We start from the raw sequence: 23,061 nt of genomic DNA, 5'->3' as shown, positions 1-23,061 counted from the left end.
AATTCCAGGATAGTGAACTTTATTTCTTGGGGACGGACACGCATAAGAAGAAGAGGAAGCACTCCTCTGATGATTACTACTATGGAGGTAAGGAGGGGAAAGGGCAGCAGGTGGGATGAACACATCACTGGTTCTTGGAGTCGGGGTAGGGGAAAGGGATCCAGATGTTGCTGACTCAGTGGCCTATTTAACAGGACAGTGGTTCTTGTTCTGAGTGCCGATAAACCAGTGTGAAGGAGGAGAGAGGTGGAGGGCTGGTATTTTGGAGGATTCAGCATAGAAGAACAGTCTTCATTTGTGATATACCAGGTACCAGGTTCCTTCTCCCCTCAATCATCCACTTATCTTCTGCCCATTATTACCTAGCACCCCTTTGCCATATGTAGTCCTGGGCCCTCTGGCCTGCACCTGTGGGTTACTTCTTAGTCCAGTGCATATCCACTCACAAAACCAGTTTTTCTTAGCTCTCTTATACGCAAAGCTGATGAGACTAACCCTTTACTAGAATGGGCTTATCCTGAACACTGAAACAAATGACACTCTGTCTGCAGTGTAACCGAAATTGTAACTGCTCGTAATCCCACAGCTTAGTCCATTCTTCCGGGTCTGTCCTCTCTGGTTACTGTGAAGACTCAGTGCAGAGAAACAACTTCAGTGGCAAGAACTGTGTCCAGGGTCAGGCAACATCTACCAAGCCAAGAAGCACACGGGTATCATCAGGAATCAGTTGAAGGGACTCCCCTCAAATCATTTCTCTTAGCCTCTTCCTCACATTAGTTGAGTGTTTTTGGTGAGAGAGGAAACTTGTTGGAAGTTGGTTTGTCATGTGGACATTACTTCTCTTGATTATTTCCAGACATTTCGTCTTTGGAATCGTCACAGAAGAAAAAGAAAAAGTCCAGCCCGCAATCTGCCGATACAGCCATGGACCTGTTGAAAGCCATCACTTCCCCACTGGCAGCAGGCTCCAAACCCTCCAAAAAGACAGGGGAAAAGTCCTCTAGTTCTTCAAGTCATTCAGAGAGTAAAAAAGAACACCACAGGAAGAAAGTAAGTGGAAGCAGTGGGGACCTGTCCCTGGAGGACGGTGGTTCCCACAAATCAAAAAAAATGAAACCGCTGTATGTTAACACAGAGACACTGACCCTTCGTGAGCCTGATGGCTTAAAGATGAAACTAATTCTCTCACCAAAGGAGAAGGGAAGCAGCTCAGTTGATGAGGAGCCTTTTCAGTACCCCTCTCAACAAGCTACTGTGAAAAAATCCTCTAAGAAATCAGCTCGGGATGAGCAAGGTGCTTTACTCCTAGGACACGAGTTACAGAGCTTTCTGAAAACAGCCCGGAAGAAGCACAAGTCCTCCTCAGACCCACATTCCTCTCCTGGCCCCGAAGGCTGTGGGTCAGATGCCTCCCAGTTCCCAGAGCCCCACAGTGCTAACCTTGATCTTTCAGGACTTGAACCTATTCTGGTAGAATCGGACTCCTCCTCTGGTGGGGAGCTAGAGGCCGGGGAGTTAGTCATTGATGACTCTTACCGGGAAATCAAGAAGAAAAAGAAGTCCAAGAAGAGCAAAAAGAAGAAGGACAAGGAGAAGCATAAAGAGAAGCGGCACTCCAAGTCCAAGAGAAGTTCAGGCCTTGCAGCTGCCCCAGCAGGAGAGGTCACACCTGGCCCTCCTCCTCCCAGCGTCCCACACACTGGAGCTGCTGCCCCTCCCCCTCCCCTGCCCAGCCTCCACACGGATGGGCACGGTGAGAAAAAAAAGAAAAAAGAGGAGAAAGACAGAGAGAGAGAGAGAGGAGAAAAGGTAAACCATTTTTTTAAGTGTTGGGGAGTGAGTGATGATAGTAGTAAGTGGACTTGGAATTAGGCAGCTGAGGTGAACCGCAGGGAGTGTGGTGAGGCCAATCTCATGGGATGACATGAGGTGTAAGATATTGCCAGGGACCAAGTCTCTCCAGTTCAAAAACAGGAGCAATCTTAATTTTTCATGGGTTTTTTGATAATGGTGGTCTCCCATCGTGCCAAGCATAGGTTTAGGGATACCGTTGAAATTGGAATTCACGGAAGAAGCCGAACCCAGTTCCTTTCACTGGGCAGCACTGTCTGCCTGGGGCAGTTGAGAGAGATGAAAAGGTATTTTCTAGTTCATTTTGGGAAACACATTTTCAAAATTAGGAAAATAATGACCCAGGTTAATGGAATGAATTAATGGCCTTCCGCTAACTGGTGTGGGCCACTTTCTGGTATTATTTTTAGTGTCAAATGTATGTTCTTTCAACAGGCAAGTGCTTGCTGTTTACCCAGCCCAGTGCTCTAGGTGGTGTAGAGAGGTGCCAAGCTGGGCAGGACATAGCTCCAGACCTTCAGGAGCACACTGATTGCTGAGGAGATAGGAAGGAGAAATCAGCGACCTTGGTTGAACTTTCCTGCAGCTCAAGAAATCTAGCAGTTGTACTTTCAGGGCTGAGACTATGTTACTAAAGGTTTTCTGTTAAAAAAAAAATAAGCTGTTTCCCCTGTTATCAAAGTAATGTATTAATTTTATAGAAATTTAGAAATTCAGACTTGTGGAAAGAAGAAGGTCAAAAAACTTAGTTTTTCCACCTAAGGACAACCATTTTCTTCCTTTGTTTAGAGTAATGCAAACTGAAATGTCAGATTAAAGAGGCGATATTAAGAAGGAAAAAGTCAAGTATATTAAGAATTTGGAAATGGCAGTTTCACTTCAGTCTGTAATTGAGGTGTAAATTATGTTTCCCACTACAAAGAGTTATCTTTTTTTTTCCTAAGATTTCTTTATTTTAGAGAGAGCACGTGCGCACGGCAGGAGTAGAGGGAGAAGAAGAGAGAAACTAAGCAGGCTCTGTGCTTAGCCCAGTGCAGAGCTCGATCTCAACACCCTGAGATCATGATGTGAGCTGAAACCAAGAGGCAGATGCCTAATTGACTCTACCACCCAGGTACTCCAAAGAGTGCCTTTTAAGTATGTATATCTCAGAAATTAAAAGCAAAACTATACCTTCCAAGCCAAGAATGAGTGTAAGCATAAAGAACTGGATAGTCAATTATTAGGTCAGGTTTATATTCATTTGTTTATTTGAAAATTGCTTCGTTAAATCATACATATTCTGTGTAAGATTGTTATTTCTCCTGAGAATTTCCATTCTAGTAATATATGATAGAGCCATAACTAATCTTACAGCACTGAATAGAGGAGGGCAGGGTGGTCAGAGAAAGCCTATAGAAGAGAAAGGATTTCAGTGGAAGGGAACACAAGAAAGCAGAAAGACATTTACGAAGTAGCCTAGCAAAACAAGTGAACTCTAATCCTGCGTTTCTAACTGCCTGATAAATATTTCCACCTAGATGCCTTGGGTTCTTCATACCCGTGTGTCACTAATTATGCTCATCATCCAGATTCCCAAACCTGCAGCTCCTCCTCCACCTGCTTCTGTGTTCCCTGTGTCCTTCCAGTCAACCCAAACTCAAAACTATATGCTTTTTTTTGTTTTAAGATTTTATCTGTTTATTCATGAGAGATACAAAGAGAGAGAGAGGCAGAGACACAGGCAGAGGGAGAAGCAGGCTCCATGCAGGGAGCCTGACATGGGACTCGATCCTGGGTCTCCAGAATCAGGTCCTGGGCTGAAGGCGGCGCTAAACTGCTGAGCCACCTGGGCTGCCCCGAAACTATATGCTTATAATCATTTTTCTCAACACTTCATCATGAAACTTTCCAAACAAAAAGCTTTGAAATTGTACAGTGAACACCATATGCCACCCAATGAGATTCTGTAATTACTGTTTTGCTCTTTGCTTCATCACACACCTGTCCATCTATCAATCCAACTTTTATAATGTATTATAAATATAATGTAAATTATACATCTATAATGTGAATTATAGATACCATACACACCCCTAAAGACTTCAGCCTGCATATCATTAATTTAGGTTTAATATCTGAATTCAGGGCTTTTTTTTTTTTCCACTAGAATTTACTTATGCACAAACGTACACATGTTTATATACCATTTGGTGAGTTTCGACAAATGCGCACAAACGTGACCAAACCTCTGTCAAGATACAGACATTACTATCATCTGAAACAGCTTTCTCATACCCCTTCCCAGTCAGTCCTTACCCCTGGAGCCAACCACTATTCTGATTTTTTTCCCAGTTTTATATTTCATTTTTACATCTGTCTCTTACCTGTTTTCCCTCTCCTCTGCCTATATCCACTCAAGTGTTGAGCCTAATATTATTCCTCCTTAATAACTTCCATGACTTTATGTCCTCCATTACCACTATCCCAACTTGGGCCTCATCCCTCCCTGTACTTAATGTGATACATGGCTTCCTTTCTGTTTCTTCCCCAATGCAATTAGTATACACTGATGCCAGAATGTTCTTAAGTACCACTTTGATGTTGACATCTGGTTCACCATCTTCAGTGGATCCTTACTGCCTTCACGTAAGAGCGTAAGCTTTGAGAGGCCCAGGATCATGTCTGTCATGCTCTCCACTCCATACCTAGTGCTGAACCCACAGTCTGGCCTGTTGTAGTTAGTCCATAAGTACTTGCTGAAGGAATGAATAAATGTCAGAGTCCAAACTCTTGGTCAAGCATTCATAATTATCTGGGATTTAGCCCTAAATCTTCCTTCTCAGCTGTACCTCTTAGTCTGCCTCACATGTACCGTGTGGAAACCAGACTTGGCCCTTACATTCTACCTCTGTTCCTTTGCTTGTTTTTATGGCAGTCTTTGTTCTCCATCTATTAAAGCTCTGCCTTCCCTTCAAGACCTAATCAAATGCTGCCTCTTCCAAGACATCCTGACCCTCCAGGCAGAATTAACTTCTGACTTCCCATAACACCTTGGCTGTGGGAAGTCACTGCACGTTTTGTCCCTTGTGTTGGAGCTTTCTTTGTGCATATTCCGTTTACTTTATTAAAGACTGTAAGCTCCCTGGGGACTGTCTTAGTCACCCTACCTTCAGCTCCTTAATGTCCTTGCTAGGCATTTTGTGATAGACTATATGGATGCAAACATCAGTATTGAAAAGGTAGGTCAGGTGCAAATTGTAAAGAATTTTGAGTTAGTTAAGGATTTGGCAGCAGGCACTTTGGGCTTATGAGCAGGACTTAGATAGACTCTCAGTGATCATTTAAGAATAAAGTGATAGCACTGCAGCAGGTGGGTGAGACTGAGGAGAGATTGTAACAGACCACCCAGGAGGTTATTATAGGCCAAGGTATCAGGTACTATAAAAGCCCGATAGAAACAGCTGAAGAGACAGATTCAGGAGAATCTCTGAAGGAAAAACTGACAAGATCTGACAATAGGACTCAGATCTGGGAAAGCAGAAGCATAAACGAGTATAAAAATGGCCCCGAAGATTTTGAAATTATAATCTCCTCCGGTGCAGGACTTACTTATAATTCCTCCATGTGGCTAGCACTTGCTAGTTTAAAAAAAAAAAAAAAAAAAAAAAAAAGGTACTTTTGTTTATAGCAAAAAATTTATTAGGAACCAGTATTTGATCATGACTGTCCAAACCTGAGGTAGTCATACTCTGAATGTAGTCATTTATCGAACAAGTATTTATGGAACATGTACCATGTTTTTTAAAACTTGACCTATGCAGGAAAACTTGCTGTGGAGTGTGTTTTTTGCTTTTTAGAGAGAGTGCTCATGCTTATGCACAGTGAGGGTAGGGGGTGGTACAGATAAAGATAGAGAATCTCAAGCAAGCTCCACTCCCAGTGTGGAGCCCAACATGGGACTCAGTTTCACGACTCTGAGATCATGACCTGGGCCAAAATCAAGAGTCGGACGTTTAACTGACTGAGCCACTCAGGTGCCCCATTCTGTAGAGTTTAAAAAAAAAAAAAAAAAAAAAAAAAATCCTTCCCTTGGTTTTGTTTCAGTAAAAAAGAACTATCTAAAAGTCCACCTAGAGATAGAAAGGAAGGTCTCAGGAATAGTGTTCCCTCAACTACAACAAACAGAGATGGGAAAGCCAACTGATAATGAGTGCTAAAAGCCTCTGTGTGCCCTTTCTACTTTAGGTCCTGTGACCAGGACTGGAACAACAGAGAGAATCAAGAAGAATGGCTATTTTGGGAAAAGAAGATAAGTCAGGTTTAGACTCTTAAGATAGAAGTGTCAGGAGATTCAGCATATCGAAGGTTAAGAGTGTGGGCTAAGGAGCCAAACCACTTGAGTTCAAATCCTGGCTGTGCTACTTAGAAACCATATGCTGTTGGGCAAGTTGCATAATTTCTCCATATAGAAGGTGTCGATGACAACAAACCTACCCAATAAGGTTGTTAAGGGTTAAACAATAATAAATGTAAAGGGATTTATTTAGGACCACAGTGTGCCAAGGCCCCCTGGGGCCACAGCCAACTCACAGGGGCACCACTGGATATTTTAAATATATTAAATTTTCAAGAGAAATAGTATGTGACATCAGTCAGAAACCTTAGGAACTACTAGTTTGAGGTAATTCATGGTTATAACATCTTATCATGTTATATTCCTTTCAGTACCATGTCTTTTCAAAGCTAGTCTTCCATGGTAGCTATGGTAAAAAACAAGTACCGCATGAAAACCCACATGGGCACCTAGGTAAGTTCAGGAACTCTGGCTTTGCATATTAGTGAGCATTTGATAAAAGTTACTTGTTACAGTCTTAAACTCGGGAGACATTCTAGAGAGCATTGGAAATGCAAGACCTAGCACTCGGTAGAGCAGTTGAAACTAGGGTGAGAACTGGAGTGTTCCTATACAATAAATGAAATCCATGAGCTGATAAGAGGAAGTAGAGCCCAGAGCAGAATCCTATAAAGCGTGCACCTTGGGACACCAGAGAAGGAAGAGGGAGCCAGTGGTGTTGGAGGAGAAACCAGAGAGGGGCCAGTGTCACAGAAGTCAGGGAGCAGACTGTTCGAGAATAGACTGGACTCCCAGTAGAGAGGATGAGGAGTTCCACTGCAGCAGGGAGAATGGGAGCCAGCCTGGCACAGTCCACACAGAAGTGAGAAGCTAAGGCAGCAGGGGCAGAACTCTAATTGGACAATCTTGATACAGGTGAAGGGACTGGGCTCTGCCTCTGGTGAAAGGTAATGCTCTCAGTGCTGAATTTTGTTTGGGGAGGGACTTTGTGCGGTTTTTATTTGTTTGCTTGTGTGTTGGTTTGTTGTTGAATCCTGCTTTCTGAGAAGTTGTAGAGCAATCATCTGGTGATACCTTGATGATGTCCCCTTTAAGGTCATCCCAGTGGAGTGGAAGTTTTTGTTTGTATTAGAGGAACAGGATCCAGTAACTTTTCAAAGTACCTTACTTTGGGTTTTACTAAATCAATAAAAGCCCACTCACTACCACTCAAAATAATATGTGTGATGTCGCCACTTCAGAAGCATTCCTTCAGTTATCTGTATGTTTCCAGAATGTTCATGTTTCCTCTAAGCAAGCTGAGGCCAGCCAGATAGCTTCGTATCCAGCACACTGAGACACTGTTGTTGATGGAGTGATACACTAAAGTCTCAGCTATAGCTAGACTTGGGATGACATTACACACATTATCCCTCTGGTAAAACTGAAGTTGAGTGACAACAGTGATAAATGGTAAAAGTCAGTAGCTACCGTCTAGTGCGTGCCTGCTGTGTGCCAGGCTCTCCTGGGCATTTGGCATCTCTAACGGTCTTGACTGATGGTATTAGTAGCCCCATCTGACAGAGGAAGAAGCTGAGAAGAAAAGACGTGAAGCTGGGATTTTTTTAATTCAATTAATTAACATATAATGTATTCTTAGTTTCAGAAGTAGAGGTCAGTGATGCATCACCCTTATATAATACCCATTACAGAGCTGGAATTTTAAGAGGTTTCATTAGTCCCACACCTGAACTCTTTCAGCTATACCACATACCTTTCTAAAACTTCCAGAGATGGTTGTCCAGTGCTGTGTGTCTTTGTCAAAGCTGAGAGTAGGTTCTAGGTCAAAGGATACCAACACCATGTGCTAGTGTCTGAGATCAGTCTAAGTGAGACATAGAGATGTTTCTAAGTCAAAGAGGCAGAGTATGATGAAGTGCAGACAGCCTGGGGTCCTTGTTCTAGTCTGCTGCTTACCAGCTATTCTTTGGTGATGCTTCCTCACTGCTTGTTTGCAAAATGCAGCTGTTTAGATTAATAGCAGATACACATAACACAGTCCAGGGCCTGGCCCTATAAATACCCATGGTTATAATTACTGTTTTTTATCTCAAGTTCTTCAAACGCATAACGTATGCTTGAAAACATCTTTTTAAAGCTTTTTTTCCTCATCTGGTCATTTCTCGTATTAGACCAAGCAAGGGGACTATGCTTTTATGGTTTTGTGTTTGTTTTGCTCTTCTTTATTGTATAACACCCACCACGTAGGAAGCAGACTCTGCAGTTATCTCACCTGTTCAGACAACCGTGAAGATCTAGAAAGAAAACAGGGTCTCCAAGAAGCAAAAGCAAGTTTCCCGCAGCTCATTGGAGCGTTTCCTGGGTGCAGGGGGAAGGCAGGCTGGCCAGAGATGAATCACGTGACCTCTCTGACCCTTTCCTGTTCTTTGTTAGAAGGGCAAACTAGTACCCAGCCCGCTGCACCTTTAGGGGCCTATGAAAATCAGAGGAGGTAATGAAGTGGATTCAAACTCTGCCCCTTTCACACACAATTCTGAGACTTTGTTATCCATCTAGTGCATGTTTCTTCCGCTCTTTAGTTGTGCCGGGCAGTGGCCAGGTGCAGTGGATTAAAGATGAATAAGATGCTGTGCCAGCCAGCTTCCCATCAAAGAGCACTCTGGGTGTAGGAAGAGGTCAGAAAGTATTTCAGTGAGTCGAGCCCTAGCACAGGTTTGTGCGGGGTGCCAGGGGCAGGGGTGAGTACAAGGGAAGCCTGGGATGTCAGAAAAGGTCTCCTCGGGCGGGCTATTATCATCTGAACTGAATCTTAGGACCAAATAGGAAGTAACAGGTAGAGATGAGGAGTAAGGCATCTCATTTGAGGAATGAAAGGTATTGTGAATGAAGGTATTGAGATACCAGAAGGCTGAGGACGTTCAGAGAATTGCAGGAAGTCCTTGTGACTGAAGTGGAGCCAGCAGATTAGATAAAGCTCCTAAGGGTGGACCTGCCTTCTAGAAGGCAATGGTGGAGCAGAGTCACAATTAGTAAATTACCAACAGAACAGCTCTGTCTTTGGTTTTTAAGATGATCTAAAGGCTGCACTGAGTGTTTTATCTGTGGTGTATCAGTGAATTTTTACAGGAACCCAGTTAGGTAAAGGCAGTATAATCTCCATTTCTCAAAAATAAGCTCCAAGAAGTGAAATAACCCGCCCAGGGCACCCTTCTGTTCAGAGGCAGAGCAGGAATCTGCACCCAGGTCTTTGTGATTGCAGGATCCATGCTGTTTCCACCACATAGAAATGTTGTTTAGTATTCAGTGGCGTATTATGAGAGAGAAGTATAGAGTATGTTTTAGAAATATTTCCATTCAGAATGGTTTGAATAAAAGCTTTGGTGTGAAAACCTTACTACTTTGGCACCCTTTCCTTTAGCCAGATCAGATTTAGGGATCTCGGTCAAATTAGTTCAGAAGAACATCAGATGGTATCATGGTTACAAGTACGGGCTCTGAAGCCAGACTGCCTGCATTCATTCAGGTGCTAGCTGACTCCTACATGTATGACTGTGGATCTCAGTTTCCTTGTCTTTAAAATGGCAGGATTGGGGCACCTGACTCAGTAGAGCTCAACAACTCTTGATCTTGGGGTTGTGAGTGTGAGCCCCAAGTTGGGTGGAAAGATTAAAAAATTTAAAAAATTAAAAATAAAATGGCAATAATAATTTACCTCATAGGGTTGCTGTAAGGTTTAAATGAGTTTCTACAGATAAAGCTTTTATACATCATCTCCTACATAGTGTTAATATCACTGAAGCAATTGGATTTTTGTCATCAGCAGAAGAAAACCAAGGGTTTTTTTGTGGGTTTTGTTTTGCTTCATTTCGTTTCATTTTGTTTTATTGGGGTGTGAGGGGAAGAGTGTGCAGAGGGAGAGAGAATCTTAAACAGATTCCATTCCCAGTGCAGAGCCCTATGAGTCTCATGACCCTGAGATTATGACCTGAGCTGAAATCAAGAGTCGGATGCTTAACTGACTGAACCATCCAGGCACCCCTTGTTTTGTTTTAAGATTTTGTTTATTTTTATTTATTTTAGAGCAAGAGAAAGCTCACGTGCATGGGCGCAAGCAGAAGGGGGGCTGAGGGGGAGGGAGAGAATCTTGAGTAGAGTCTACACTGAGCATGGAGCCCAACACAGGGCTTGATCTCATGACCCTGAGATCATAACCTAAGCTGAAACCAAGAGTCTTAACCAACTGAGCCACCCAGGTGCCCCAAGCCAAGTTTGTTTTGTTTTGTTTTTTTATTCCAAGTTTTATTTTTAAGATTTACAAGTTATGTTTTGCCTTAACCCTCAGATGTTTTATCCTTTAAAAATGTTCTCAAACTAGAGTTTTGGGTGGGTTTGAAGAGATTTTCCTCAGATCATCAAAGTTATAAAACTATAAACATGACTGCTTTATAAAGAGCATTAAGAAGTTACTCTTTGAAAGGTCTTAGTATTGTGCTATATGTCATCAAACACTTAAAAGGAGGTTCTGGCTGCACAGTTACAACATCATGAGTCATACTTAGCAAGTGGATTTGTTGGGAGTCACTTGCTACTAATAATAAAGTATCCAAGTTTTTGAAATATTAACATTGTATTAAGGGGAGTCCTTGTTACTCCAGATATAAACACTGTGATGCTTTTGCAATGCTGAATGTTTTCTTGCATTAGAAAGTCTAGAGTAAGGCCTTGTAAGTAAGTAAGAAAGCCAGTAAGGCCTTGTATTTAGAACCATGTGGAAATGTCTTGTATGCATAGAGATCATCATTATTTGTATATTTCTAACTACTAAGCTACATTCAGAAAAATCTCTGTGCCCTGGAGAAAGTTTAACACTTCAGTTTGAATTCCAGACTTTCAGTACACAGAGCAGAGGGTTGCATTTAGCACAAAGGTTAGGATCTCAGGTCAGCACATAAGGTAAAAATTGTAAGGGGTCCAAGTTTCCCTGAAAATCCCTTAGGAAGGCCAGCTTCACAACGAAGGCTGACAGACTCCAGGTCCGACAGAGTGTCAGCCCAGTGCAGCTGGTTTCTTCTCAGCACCAGGTGAAGTCATTGGCATTGGTTCAGGAGCCATAATTATTTTTAAAATTATGTTAGCTACAAATAACAGAATCACACTTGATTAGCGAGTTGCACACACTAAGATATACAGGAACTTTCTAAGGAAAGCAGGATTATGCTCTTTGTCACACTAGCTCCAAGAAAATAAGTTCATGGAATCATCTAGACTAATCAGTCCATCCCTCTCTCTCACAAATGGCCAAATATAGAACTTATATGAACTCTACCCCATTGTATCTGTGGCCCATAAAAGGGGATTTGAAAGAATTGAGCCTTAGTTAGAACCCTTAGAACATTTGGGGATATGCAGCTTGCTTCTAAATTAATATTAAAGATGCACCCAGAACTCACTTCCATAGCATCTTAAAACAGGACTGGCTTCACCAAATCTCCATAAATAGGACCTTCTCTATGTAGATGAAATGGTTAAAGTAAAGACCTTGCTACTGTTTCCTTTATCTGTTGAGGTCAAATGATTTTACCCTGTTATTCTTTACCAACATTCCTTATGTTAAAAAAAAAACAAAAAAACCTTGTATTGGCTTTTTGGTTGCTGTAATTTCTATTTTGAAAAATACAGAGTGAATAGAAAAGAGCTAATAATTGGTTTTCCATTGTAGCCTAACAAATTACCACAAATTTGGCAATTTAAAACAACATCTATTATCTCATAGATCTATAGATCAGAAGTCCAGACAGGGCTCAACTGGGTTCTCTGCTGGTCTCTCACAAGACTGAATCAGGGTGTTCCCCGAGCAGGGTTCTCTTCTGACACAAGAGGTCCTCTTCAGGCTGTCGGCAGCATTCAGTTCCTTGCAGTTATAGAACTCATGGCAACTGTTTTCCTCAAGTTCAAGGCTAGCAAGAGGGTGTCTGCTGTTGTGTCTCATCTCTTTCAAGGGCTCATCTGACTTACTCAGGATAAGTCAAACTTACTCAGGATGCTCTCCCTTTTGATTAACTCAAAATCAACTCACTAGGGCCATGGGGCACCTGGGTGGCTCAGTCAGTTAATCATCCAACGCTTGATTTTGGCTCAGGTCATGATCTCAGAGTTGTGAGATTGAGCCCTGCTTCCGGCTCTGCACTTAGTTCAGAGTCTGCTTAAGATTAAGATTCTCTCTCTGTACCCCCCAGCCCCGCCCTGCTCACTCTATGCGTGTACACACGTGTCCATACTCTCTCTCTCAAATAATTTTTTACATATAAAAAAGGTTAACTCACTAGGGACCTTAACTACGTCTGCAAAGTTCCCTTTGCCATATAACAACAATCAGAGAGTGATTTCCCACCACATTCACCGGTCCTGCCCACACTCACGGGGAGGGCATTATACAGGGCAGTGTACACCAGGGGCCGAAATCGTGGGAGCCATCTTAGAATTCTGCCTACCAGAAAAATAATGCTGTAATAATGTTATCAAGTACCTATGGAAGTGCCAGATACTGTTTGATTAATTTCCACCCCTAGGTTAAATGGTATTACCCACGTTTAAACTAAAGGGAAACTAAAGATCAGGGAAATGAAACAGTTTGTGTTGCTAATAAGTAGTATGGTCAGGATTCTAACCTAGATCTGGTGGCATTCAAAACCCACAATCTTTCCATTTTGCTGTACCACCTTGCTAAACCCTGTAACTCCTCTCTCCCTGCTTGTGGAGGTGTCATAATACAGTGAAGAATGAACATGCTTTAGGTAGCACAAAGCAGTTTGTTAAAGTGAGAGGGGCTCATCTTACACTGACTACCAAAGAATTGTCTTCAGCTATTTATTTACTTCTTGCACTGGACCACAAGAATGTGAGTAATAACATAATGATAAACTACAAGCAACAGGAAAAGCAAGATCAGGAAACTATAAGATAAGAAATCAAAACCAGAGGAACAAAATGAACATAGATTTGGCTCTTGGCTTTCTGGTCCCAGGGTAAAGGGAAATTACATGGTTCTTATTTTCAAAGGCGAGCAAAATAGCTCAGGAGAGGTAAAGGTTTTCTCAGCACGTAGTTTTCAAAGAAATGTGTAACATGGGATTTTGTGTAGGAAGAATGAATGGCCTTACAAGTAATTATCAAGTAGCTGCAACAACCTGAGAAATCTAAAAATAATTTAGCATGTGATTTTATTAAATAAATACTAAATATAATTACAAATGAAATATAATTAAAAGTTATCCTGCTTGAGAAGTTGATTAGGGGTTTAGAACTCTTCCCTTAATGAAAAAGTAGAGGTCTCTTTCTGTTTTGTAACCATGGATTCAAGGTTACTTGACTTGTATTCTAATGAAGTCTTATCCTGTTCTATTTTTATGTGATACTAGCCAAAAAAGAAGAACATGTCAGCCTACCAGGTCTTCTGTAAAGAGTATCGGGTAACCATCGTGGCTGACCATCCAGGTATAGGTAAGAACATTTCCAATCTTCAGTTTTTTTACTTTCCATTTATATCTCTGCAGCAGTGCCAGTCAGCAGGCACCTTGTTCCTATCTTATTAAAATAACACAAATCTCATTTTTCTCCTCGGTTCTGAAGTCGCTTTAGATTTCATCCAAGTTCACTGCATCCATAAAAGAGATAAGTTTTCTGTTGATAGCTCTTAAACTGATAAAATGGGAAACTGAGTAAAAATAAATGTTCTGAAGCACAGTACATAAATCCGTAGTTGTTTATCTCCAAGATCCTACAGCTGACCTTTCCCTTTATCTGGCTCTTGGGTGTGAGTTACAGCGAGAGGCCTTACATTGCTCATATTTGTCTCTGTGTCAGAAGTTAGTGAGGTGAGAAAAAGACTCCGCCACAGACCTTGACAAGTGGCTTCACCTCTACAGTTCTCATTTGCCTAATGTGTACAATAGCTTCACAACCTGCTTGTCAAGGTTGTTGTGAGGCACAGGGAAAGTACCATGAAAGATCTGAGTGCTTTATAAAGCATGACCTTGCCGCACAAATGGAAGGGCAACTTTGCACATCTAGAGAACTGCTTCTGGGCTGCTCGAGGGAAATCCTTTGGGTCTCTGCTCTCAAAACTTGGTAAAAATTGAACCATTTTTATCAAATTCTATAGAACGTGTTTTCTTTAACCTAAGTTGATAAGCTCTTAAAATGAAATCGCATTAAGGTAGCCTGGGTGGCTCAGTGGTTTGGCACCTGCTTTCGTGATCCTGGGGACCCGGGATCGAGTCCCACGTCGGGCTCCCTGCATAGAGCCTGCTTCTCCCTCTGCCTGTATCTCTGCCTCTCTCTCTCCCTGCATCTCTCATGAATAAATAAATAAAATCTTTAAAAAATAAAAAATAAAATGAGATCAAATTAAAAGACACCAGAAAGATGCTCAAGGGATAAATCCCTGGAGAATAGATATGGGAGAATTTGAGCCTATCTCATAACCACCAAAATAGCCCTCTGCCTCCCTAGAGAAAAGAATCAAGAGAAGTGATGGGCTTTTAGTTTGGTTTTCTGAAAGAACCTTGTGCTATTTAAATCCGAGCTAGAAAATCCTTTTTCTAGTTTTTGCTCTTACCAATCTTCTGTTTGGTTTATAGTCAGACCTTTACTGTGTTACATTCTTTTTACTCTCTATGTCAGATTTTGGGGAACTTAGTAAAAAACTGGCTGAGGTGTGGAAGCAGTTGCCAGAAAAGGACAAACTGGTAAGTACACTTTTTTACACACAGTTTTCATTGCTTTATGCCTTCCAAAATGTGTAATTCTCCTATAGCCCATCCAGCCAACAGTGAAAACATTTTAAAAAAATCACAAATCAATAGAAAATGGTTTGTCAGAGGGTGTTAACACTGGCTGTGCCAGTGTGCTCTAGTGAAGATTCAGCCTCAGGGAAGCCATCTTTTCTAGCCTCACCTAGTTGTTTTCCAACAACCTTACATTTGAGCCAAAAGATGACCTAACTTGGGCAGCGATTAAGGGTCAAAAGAGAATCTAAAATCAGCCCTTTCCTGCAAACAGCCACTGGTGAGGCTATGTCTGAGAATGGAGGAAGGTCATCTGCCTCCTGGTTACTGCCAATAATAAAAATAGGGGCTGTGCTTCCTAGGTGAGCCAGTTGCAGGTCATCATCCTCATTGGCCATTACCAAATAATGTACCCCATTTTCAAGAAGACAGGAAGACAAGGTAATAGTCCTATCAGAATCATTTCCAGTCACTCCCCAACCAGCTGTTGTAAAGGTGGTCTGGGAATTCATCTGGGTAAAACAAAAATATTTGTCACCCACGTAGGTTATTTTCCATTCCCATTTTCCATGTCATTGTCATCCTGTGATTGGCGTTACCAACCAGCAGGTTAAGATAACTATTTGAACCCCATGGGCATCATACTGACCCACATGTTTACCCTGTGATTTTACATTTTGATCCACGAGTGATTGCAAAATCGATGCCGAGACCTACCCATTAGCATAGAGGCACATTTATAGTTCTCCATTAAGTTACACTGTAGTTAGCATCTGAGGGCTATCTGGTAACCCTTCAGCTTCAAAATTGCTTTTCAACCCCTGCCTACCCACCTCCAGGCTTCCCTTTCTTTCCTTCACTTTCCATGACTGCTTTTCCTTTTACGTCTTGTCTTGTTTCATTTATCATAATTTATTTGGCCCTGATCTGACTACAGATTTGGAAGCAAAAAGCTCAGTATCTTCAACACAAACAGAACAAAGCAGAAGCTACAACTGTGAAAAGAAAAGCATCCTGCTCAGAAGTTCCTGTGAAAGTGAAAGGTAGGGCAGCCCAGGTGGCTCAGTGGTTTAGCGCCGCCTTCAGCCCAGGGTGTGATCCTGGAGACCCGGGATTGAGGCCCACGTTGGGCTCCCTTGCGTGGAGCCTGCTTCTCCCTCTGCCTGTGTCTCTGCCTCTCTCTCTCTCTCTGTGTCTCTCATGAATGAATAAATAAATTCTTTAAAAGAAAAAAAAAAAAAGTGAAAGGTAGTGACTGTAGCCCTCTCATCCCTAGAGTGTTGTGAATCTTGCTGCCTTACTAGAAATCGGGAGAGCAGCTACATCAGAAGCAGATCTTGATACCCAGATGTTATTACTGAATATTACAGGTTGCAAAAAATTGTAGAAAATGTAAATCAGAAGTTAGCAAACTTTTTTTAAGAGGCCAGAGAGTAAATACTTTAGGTCTTGTGTCTTTATGTCCATATTCTCTGTCACATATTCTTCTTTATTTTTTCTACAACCATATAAAAATTTAAAGCCATGTTTAGCTTACAGGCTGTACAAAACAAGTGATGGGCCATATCTGGCCCACAGTCCAAAGCTTTGCTAATTCCAGGTATAACTCATAAAGGAGGAAAACTGTAAGAACATTTGTATGGTGTGCCAGGCCACAGGTGAGCTTTATCTCTCTGTTTCATCTCTGTTCTCAGCTTCCTCTGCAGGAGTACTGTCACCCCAAAAGAAATCCCCACCCACCACCATGCTGTTGCCAGCCTCTCCAGCCAAAGCCCCTGAGACAGAACCCATTGATGTTGCTGCTCATCTACAGCTACTGGGAGAGTCCTTAAGCCTCATTGGACACCGCCTACAGGAAACTGAGGTCAGTGTGACTGTCAGCATAGCCTATTTCTGATAGGATGTGAATCCATTTACTTCTTCCACATACATCCATTGAGCAACTACTACTGTGTGCTAGATTATGCCAGGTGCTCAGGAGACAATGACAAAGAAGATACATGCTAGTAAAAACATCTAGAGATTTGGAATCTTCCTACTGGCCTTCAAAGTTTACACTTACACCATCCTATTGAACAATGGTACAAAAAGGAGTTAGAATTTCCTGTAACTTGGGATGCCTGCGTGCTCAGTGGCCGAAGATCTGCCTTTGGCTCAGGTCATGATTCCGGTGTACCGGGATCGATTCCCATGTATGCTCCCCATAGAGAGCTTCCTTCTCCCTCTGCCTATGTCTCTGCCTCTCTCTCTGTCTCTCATGAATAAATAAAAAAATTTTTTTTTTAAAAAAAGGATCTCCTATAACTTTTTTCCCCATTTTTATTGAGATACAATTGACATATAATCCTGTAACTCATTTTGATTTTTTTAAAAATGCAATGGGGAAAAAATGAATACAAATCCCATGGAAGTTTTAATCACTAAGTTTGAATTTTTGCACATTTCCAATAAAGTCTCGAATAAACAGAGTAAGCTGTATGGGGGATTAAGAGTACCTCTACTTCTCTGAAAATGGGTAGCAAGGGGCACCCTGGGTGGCACAGTCCGTTAAGGGTCTGACTGGGTTTTTGGCTCAGGCCAAGATCTTGGTCGTGAGACTGAGCCCTGTGTCACAGGGCTGAGTACAGAGTCTGCTCAGTGCCTCTGCCTCTGTCCCCCACCCCCGCCCATGTGCTCTCTCTTATGTTCTCTAAAATAAATAAATAAATAAATCCAAGAAAGAAAAGAAAAGAAAGAAAGAAGAGAGAGAGAAAGAGAAAGAAAGAGAAAGAAAAGAAAAGAAAAGAAGTAGCAAGTAGGGAAATTGAGGTTCTCAAGCTCTTCATTACTCAGCGTTGAATTATACAGTGCTGTGTGCCCTAGGGAGATCTTTGCTTTGTCCTTTTAAGCTTCAATTTCAAAATCACTTAACCTGCAAAGCTGTCATGTTCCATTTCTATTACCATATTCAGTTTCTAATGATATCGCCCCCTTGGCTAACTCAGTAGTGTATCTCAGGTTTCCACTGGGTCCTAATAGGACATTCCAGCAAAGAAATCAGTCTCAGCTACTAAAGCCATTTATTTCTAAGCTGAGAAGTCAGTATAGGAGTATAAAACCATTCACTTGCTTCTCTGTGGAAGTCAAATTATTATGCAACAAATAAAATGCCAGAGGCGACAAAAAATGAAAATTATCTAAGTTTTTTGGCTAATTTCAATAACTTAGCAAATTTCAAAACAACTAAGTATTTTCATATAGACTCAGATATTTGAATAGATCTAGATATTTCCAGAGTAAAATATTCTGGGATCCTTATTTATTTTTCATACTTAGTCATTCTTAGTTTCCTAAAAAGTTAGAAGTAAAAATGATTTGTTTTATGCACCTTCCATACTCCACACTTCCCCCGATATTTCCATTTAGTTTGGCAAATACTTATTAAGTATGTAGACATTATTCCAAAAATGTGGGGGAGTAGAAAATCTGAGTTGCTTCCTGATGGTATCATTAGAAAACTTACAGTCTCACTAGAAAGGTAGAACATATACATAATCGGCAGTTGAAACAAGCCAGAGGGGATCCCTGGGTGGCTCCAGCAGTTTGGTGCCTGCCTTCAGCCCAGGGTGTGATCCTGAAGTCCCGGGATCGAGTCCCACATCCGGCTTCTGCATGGAGCCTGCTTCTCTCTCTGCCTGTGTTTCTGCCTCTCTCTCTCTGTGTGTGTCTCTCGTGAATAAATAAATTAAAACATATAAAAATCTTTTTAAAAAATAAATAAAATAAGCCAGCTTCTGAGAGCAGCTGCTTTGAGATAGTAACACATACACATGACCAGAAAAGGGAAAAACTTGCACAGGTTCCCCAGCCCACTCTATTTTATGTAACAGTCTTGTTGAGATATAGATCACACACCATAAAGTTCACCTTTTTGGAACTGTAGAATTTAGTGGTTTTCAGTATATTCACAGAATTGTGGCCCCATCACTAACTAATTACAGAACATTTTCTTTACTCCCAAAGGAAACTCCACACCCATTAGCAGTAATTCCCCACCCGCTCCAGTCCACCTTTTTGCAGGCTTCAGTCACTTGCATATATCCTCACAATTTTGCGATTTCCCTGTATTACTCACACTGTTATTTATCTTATATTTTTATTTAAATAAATCTATCTGCTTTCACAGTGATATCCTTGACATCACAAAACTGATATTCTAATTTTTTTAATACTGTATATCACGGTAGGTATATATCAAGATAATTAATGTTCACCTATATGCCACTAGAAATTACATACTATACTCTAAGGAACATGGATGTCACTCATTTATAGATTGGATAGCAGGAGCCTAATAAAATTAAGTGACTATTACAAGTTGATACACTGTGACAGAGCCCAACCTGTGTTGCTCCTAACCCTGGCTCCCTCTGTTGCTCTGTGCTAGCTGATGCAGAGAGAGTAGCTAGAGAACGAAGAGAGTTAGGGGGAGTCAGGAGAGGTTTTCTGGTTCAAAACCAGAAAACCATACACATCTGTGTTTCTCGACCTCAGGATCTTCTGCAGAAATGGATGAGAGGAGCCCCAGTGGGGCTATAGGCCCCCCACTCCCACTTTAACCAAACCTTCTAGCTGTTTTACATATTGGAATTCCACATCAGGTTTCTTATGTTTAAGTTTTTATTTAAATTCCAGTTAGTTAACATAGAGTGTAATATTAGTTTCAGATATACAGTATAGTGATTCAATACTTCATACATCACCTGGTGCTCATCCTGACAAGTATGCTCCTGAAATCCCATCACCTGTTTCACCCATTCCCCTGCTCACCTCCCTTCTGGTAGCCATCAGTTTGTTCTCTATAGTTAAGAATCTGTTTCTTGAAAAAAAAAAAAAAAAAAAAAGAATCTGTTTCTTGGTTTGCCTCTCTCTCTCTCTCTCTTTTTAAGATTTTATTTACTTATTTGACGGAGAGAGCATGAGTGTGAGGGGCACAGGGAGAGGAAGAGAGAATCTTAAGCGGACTCCATGCTGAGCATGAAGCCTAACATGGGCTCCATCTCAGGACCCTGAGATCTCAACCTGAGCCAAAACCAAGGGTTATACGCTCAGACAACTGATCCACCCAGGCATCCCATCTCTCTCTCTTTTTTTTCCCCCATTGTTCATTTGTTTTGTTTCTTCCTAACATCAGGTTTTATTTGAAAAAAGGTTTTACTGCTAAAATGATGACAATTGGGCAGTCCCGGTGGCACAGCGGTTCAGTGCCGCCTGCAGCCTGGGGTGTGATCCTGGGGACCCTGGATCGAGTCCCACGTCGGGCTCCCTGCATGGAGCCTGCTTCTCCCTCTGCCTGTGCCCCTGCCTCCCTCTCTCTGTGTGTCTCTATGAATAAATAAATAAAATCTTTAAAATAAATAAATAATAAATAAAATGATGACAATTTAGAATATCTAACATGTAAGGCAAAAAGGAAGGCTGGAAATTAAGGCCATAGCCCAAATTATAGAAGGTCTTAGATGCTCTCAAATGTTTATACTCTACTATTGAGGAACTGCAGGAATTTTTTTTGAGTAGGGAGGGATTTGATCAGAGCTCTCATTTGGCTTTCTCTGAAAATATCTTCTATTTTAGATTGGGAATGAAGAGAGACCCAAACTGGGGGAAAGTTCCCTAACAACAGTAAGGCAGTCCAGACCAGTTAGCAATTAATAATGTTATTCCATTACTGTTACCCTACAGTTAACTGTAGCTGATATTTTATGTCTGATTCTCCTAATGAATTATAAGCAACTTGAGGGCAGAAATCATATCCTATTCCTTTTTATACCCTCTCCATAACTACTGGTGTTCTGCATATAGTAAGTCCTCACTAAATAGTTGTTGAATTAATTCAAATCTTTGTCACGTCTGGACTGCTTTCTCAGCCGTCTTTGGTTCAGAGTGCTTCATGTGGATTCTTTCATGAAATTCACACTGCTGCTTTGTGGGCCAGAATTTGTGTTCCCCCTCTTTTACAGAAGAAATAGAAAGACTCAGAGAGGCTAAGTAACTTGCTCTGGAATTCAGCCCCAAGTGCTAAAACAGGCTTGAATTTTGTGGTGCAACCTTGAGGTCCATTCTCTTAACCCCTTGCTGCATAGCCTTCCTTGAGAGGAGGAGAGGGGGAAGGAAGAGTCAGCTTTGGCAAGGCATTGAGACTGGACAGTCGTGTGAATAGTGGTGAGTTTAGCAGAGAAGAAATGCTAAGAGTAGAAGAGGTGATTGATTTCTCTTTATACCAGGTTGAGATCTAGAAGCACAGTGAGAGACCTAGCAGGCAGCCAGAAGTGCAGTTTGGGAGACGAAGATGTTGGTAATAATGATAACTACTAATACTTTTTGAACACTTGCCACATAACCGGGACAATCCCAAGTACCTTATACCTTTTATTTCCCTTAATCCCCTGTGCGTAGGCTCATTAACCGACACAGCATAAGAAGCATCTTGGCCCAGGACTGAAGCAGTGAGTGAGGGCCCTCCACAGTCCTGAGCCCAGGGCTCTTCTCTCTCAGACGCTGCTGTGCTGCCTCCCTAGATGGCATAGTCCCACAGGGCTTCTGGTGAAAGCAGATAATACCAGAGCAGGATAGGCACACTGGCAGCAAGTACTCTTATTTCTTACCTGTTTGAATCACAGGGGGAGAAACATTGTGAGTTGTGCAAGATGTTAAAATTTGAAGTGAACCTGATTCACTTCTTTCTGAGAGTGAACAACTCAACCCAGAAAAGTTGTATCATCAGCTATCAGAGACCACATACGTGGAGAAGTACACATATGTTTACGTTAAATGTTAGCATGTAGGGCTGTAGAACTCTCATAGTTAGCACATTTGAGCTATATTCGTGGAGTTGCACACATGACCTCCACAAATCTTCCCAGGAGCTTTCCAGAGTAGATTGATTTAAGTCATAACCCTTCGTTGCACAGAGGGTAAGATGAGTTAGGAACATAGAAAAGGAACCTGGGAAGGTATTGTAAAAGTTTTCTTTTTAAAGGATTCACAGAGTTATCAAAGCAGATAACTTCCATTTCTGCTGCAAATTGCAGAGAACTAGCAAGACTTAAAAAACAATGTGAAGAAACCAACTCGATCAGGAGTGGGACTCGAGTTACAACCTGCTGTCTCTTCCTGCTCTCCTTTCAGGGCATGGTGGCTGTGTCTGGCAGTTTGTCAGTGCTTCTGGATTCCATTATCTGTGCGCTTGGACCCTTGGCGTGTCTGACCACACAACTACCTGAACTGAACGGCTGTCCCAAACAGGTCTTGGTGAGTTTTCCTTGTTTTCCTTGGATTTTTTTCAGCCAGACCCCTTGGGAGCCGTCGAGGCCCTACCTTAACGAGCTCTATCAGGCACAGGCTTGTAAGGCTTCCCGGCAGATGGCGCCCCCTCTGTATATTGGCCCACGAATGTGGTACTGTACAGTGCCCTCAGTGCAACTAGAAAACAGGCCATTTCCCAAAACAGTCCAGCCCTTAGGGAGCTGCAGCTCCTCTGGTGCCTATCTTCTCCTCTACCCAAAGAAAGTACACAAGTCTTCTGCATCTCCACAAGGGTTCATGGGAAGAGCCAGCAGAGAAGCTCCTAGCATAGTAGACAGCAGTGTGCCAGCTTTTAGCTCACACTGCTCTCTCCAACTCTCAACTCCCTCCTCTGAACAGAGAACTAGGCCTCAGGGAACTAAGGGTAAAGTACTCTTCAGCTAAACCTTTTCCCTTGTTTTGCAGTCAAACACACTAGACAACATTGCTTACATCATGCCTGGACTGTGACCACAAAGAGTCCCGGGACAGAGACCTTATCGTCCTCCATTGCTGGTTTGTGTATATATGACTGTTCCAGATCCTTCACTGGCCTCTGGGTGTAGGTTTTAAATTTTTATATATATACATATAAATATATATATATATATATATATATATAAAGTGTACAATATATACATAGGACTGTAATTACTTTGCTTTTAATAATTTTATGAAATGGCAAAGGTTTAGCCAAGAAGAAACCTTGGCATGAATATGGGCTTGGGATTCCTTTTTCTCCTGTGGTGGATAAATCTGCCTTAA

At 41.8% G+C, this 23,061-nt stretch overlaps 1 protein-coding gene across 10 annotated transcripts in view; it reads left to right on the top strand.

The window, feature by feature from the left end:
• HMGXB4 (HMG-box containing 4) overlaps positions 1-23,061 on the top strand; it is a 30,667-nt gene that overhangs the window by 5,789 nt on the left and 1,817 nt on the right. For 5 of the 10 annotated variants that reach the window (XM_072844172.1, XM_072844174.1, XM_072844169.1 and 2 more), the window contains 9 exons: positions 9-87; positions 195-309; positions 857-1,809; positions 13,606-13,687; positions 14,870-14,934; positions 15,911-16,016; positions 16,668-16,837; positions 22,141-22,263; positions 22,723-22,858. In XM_072844172.1, the coding sequence (XP_072700273.1) occupies positions 925-1,809; positions 13,606-13,687; positions 14,870-14,934; positions 15,911-16,016; positions 16,668-16,837; positions 22,141-22,263; positions 22,723-22,767 (1,476 nt within the window). In that variant the 5' untranslated portion in view covers positions 9-87; positions 195-309; positions 857-924 and the 3' untranslated portion in view covers positions 22,768-22,858. The remainder of the gene's footprint in view (positions 1-8; positions 88-194; positions 310-856; positions 1,810-13,605; positions 13,688-14,869; positions 14,935-15,910; positions 16,017-16,667; positions 16,838-22,140; positions 22,264-22,722; positions 22,859-23,061) is intronic. The other 5 variants (XM_072844165.1, XM_072844166.1, XM_072844175.1 and 2 more) reach the window with 1 other exon arrangement.

The sequence above is a fragment of the Canis lupus genome, chromosome 11, assembly GCF_048164855.1.
Source record: "Canis lupus baileyi chromosome 11, mCanLup2.hap1, whole genome shotgun sequence".
NCBI lineage: Eukaryota > Metazoa > Chordata > Mammalia > Carnivora > Canidae > Canis > Canis lupus.
Note: the sequence above shows the minus strand (reverse complement) of the source record. Positions and strands in the feature narration are given on the sequence as shown.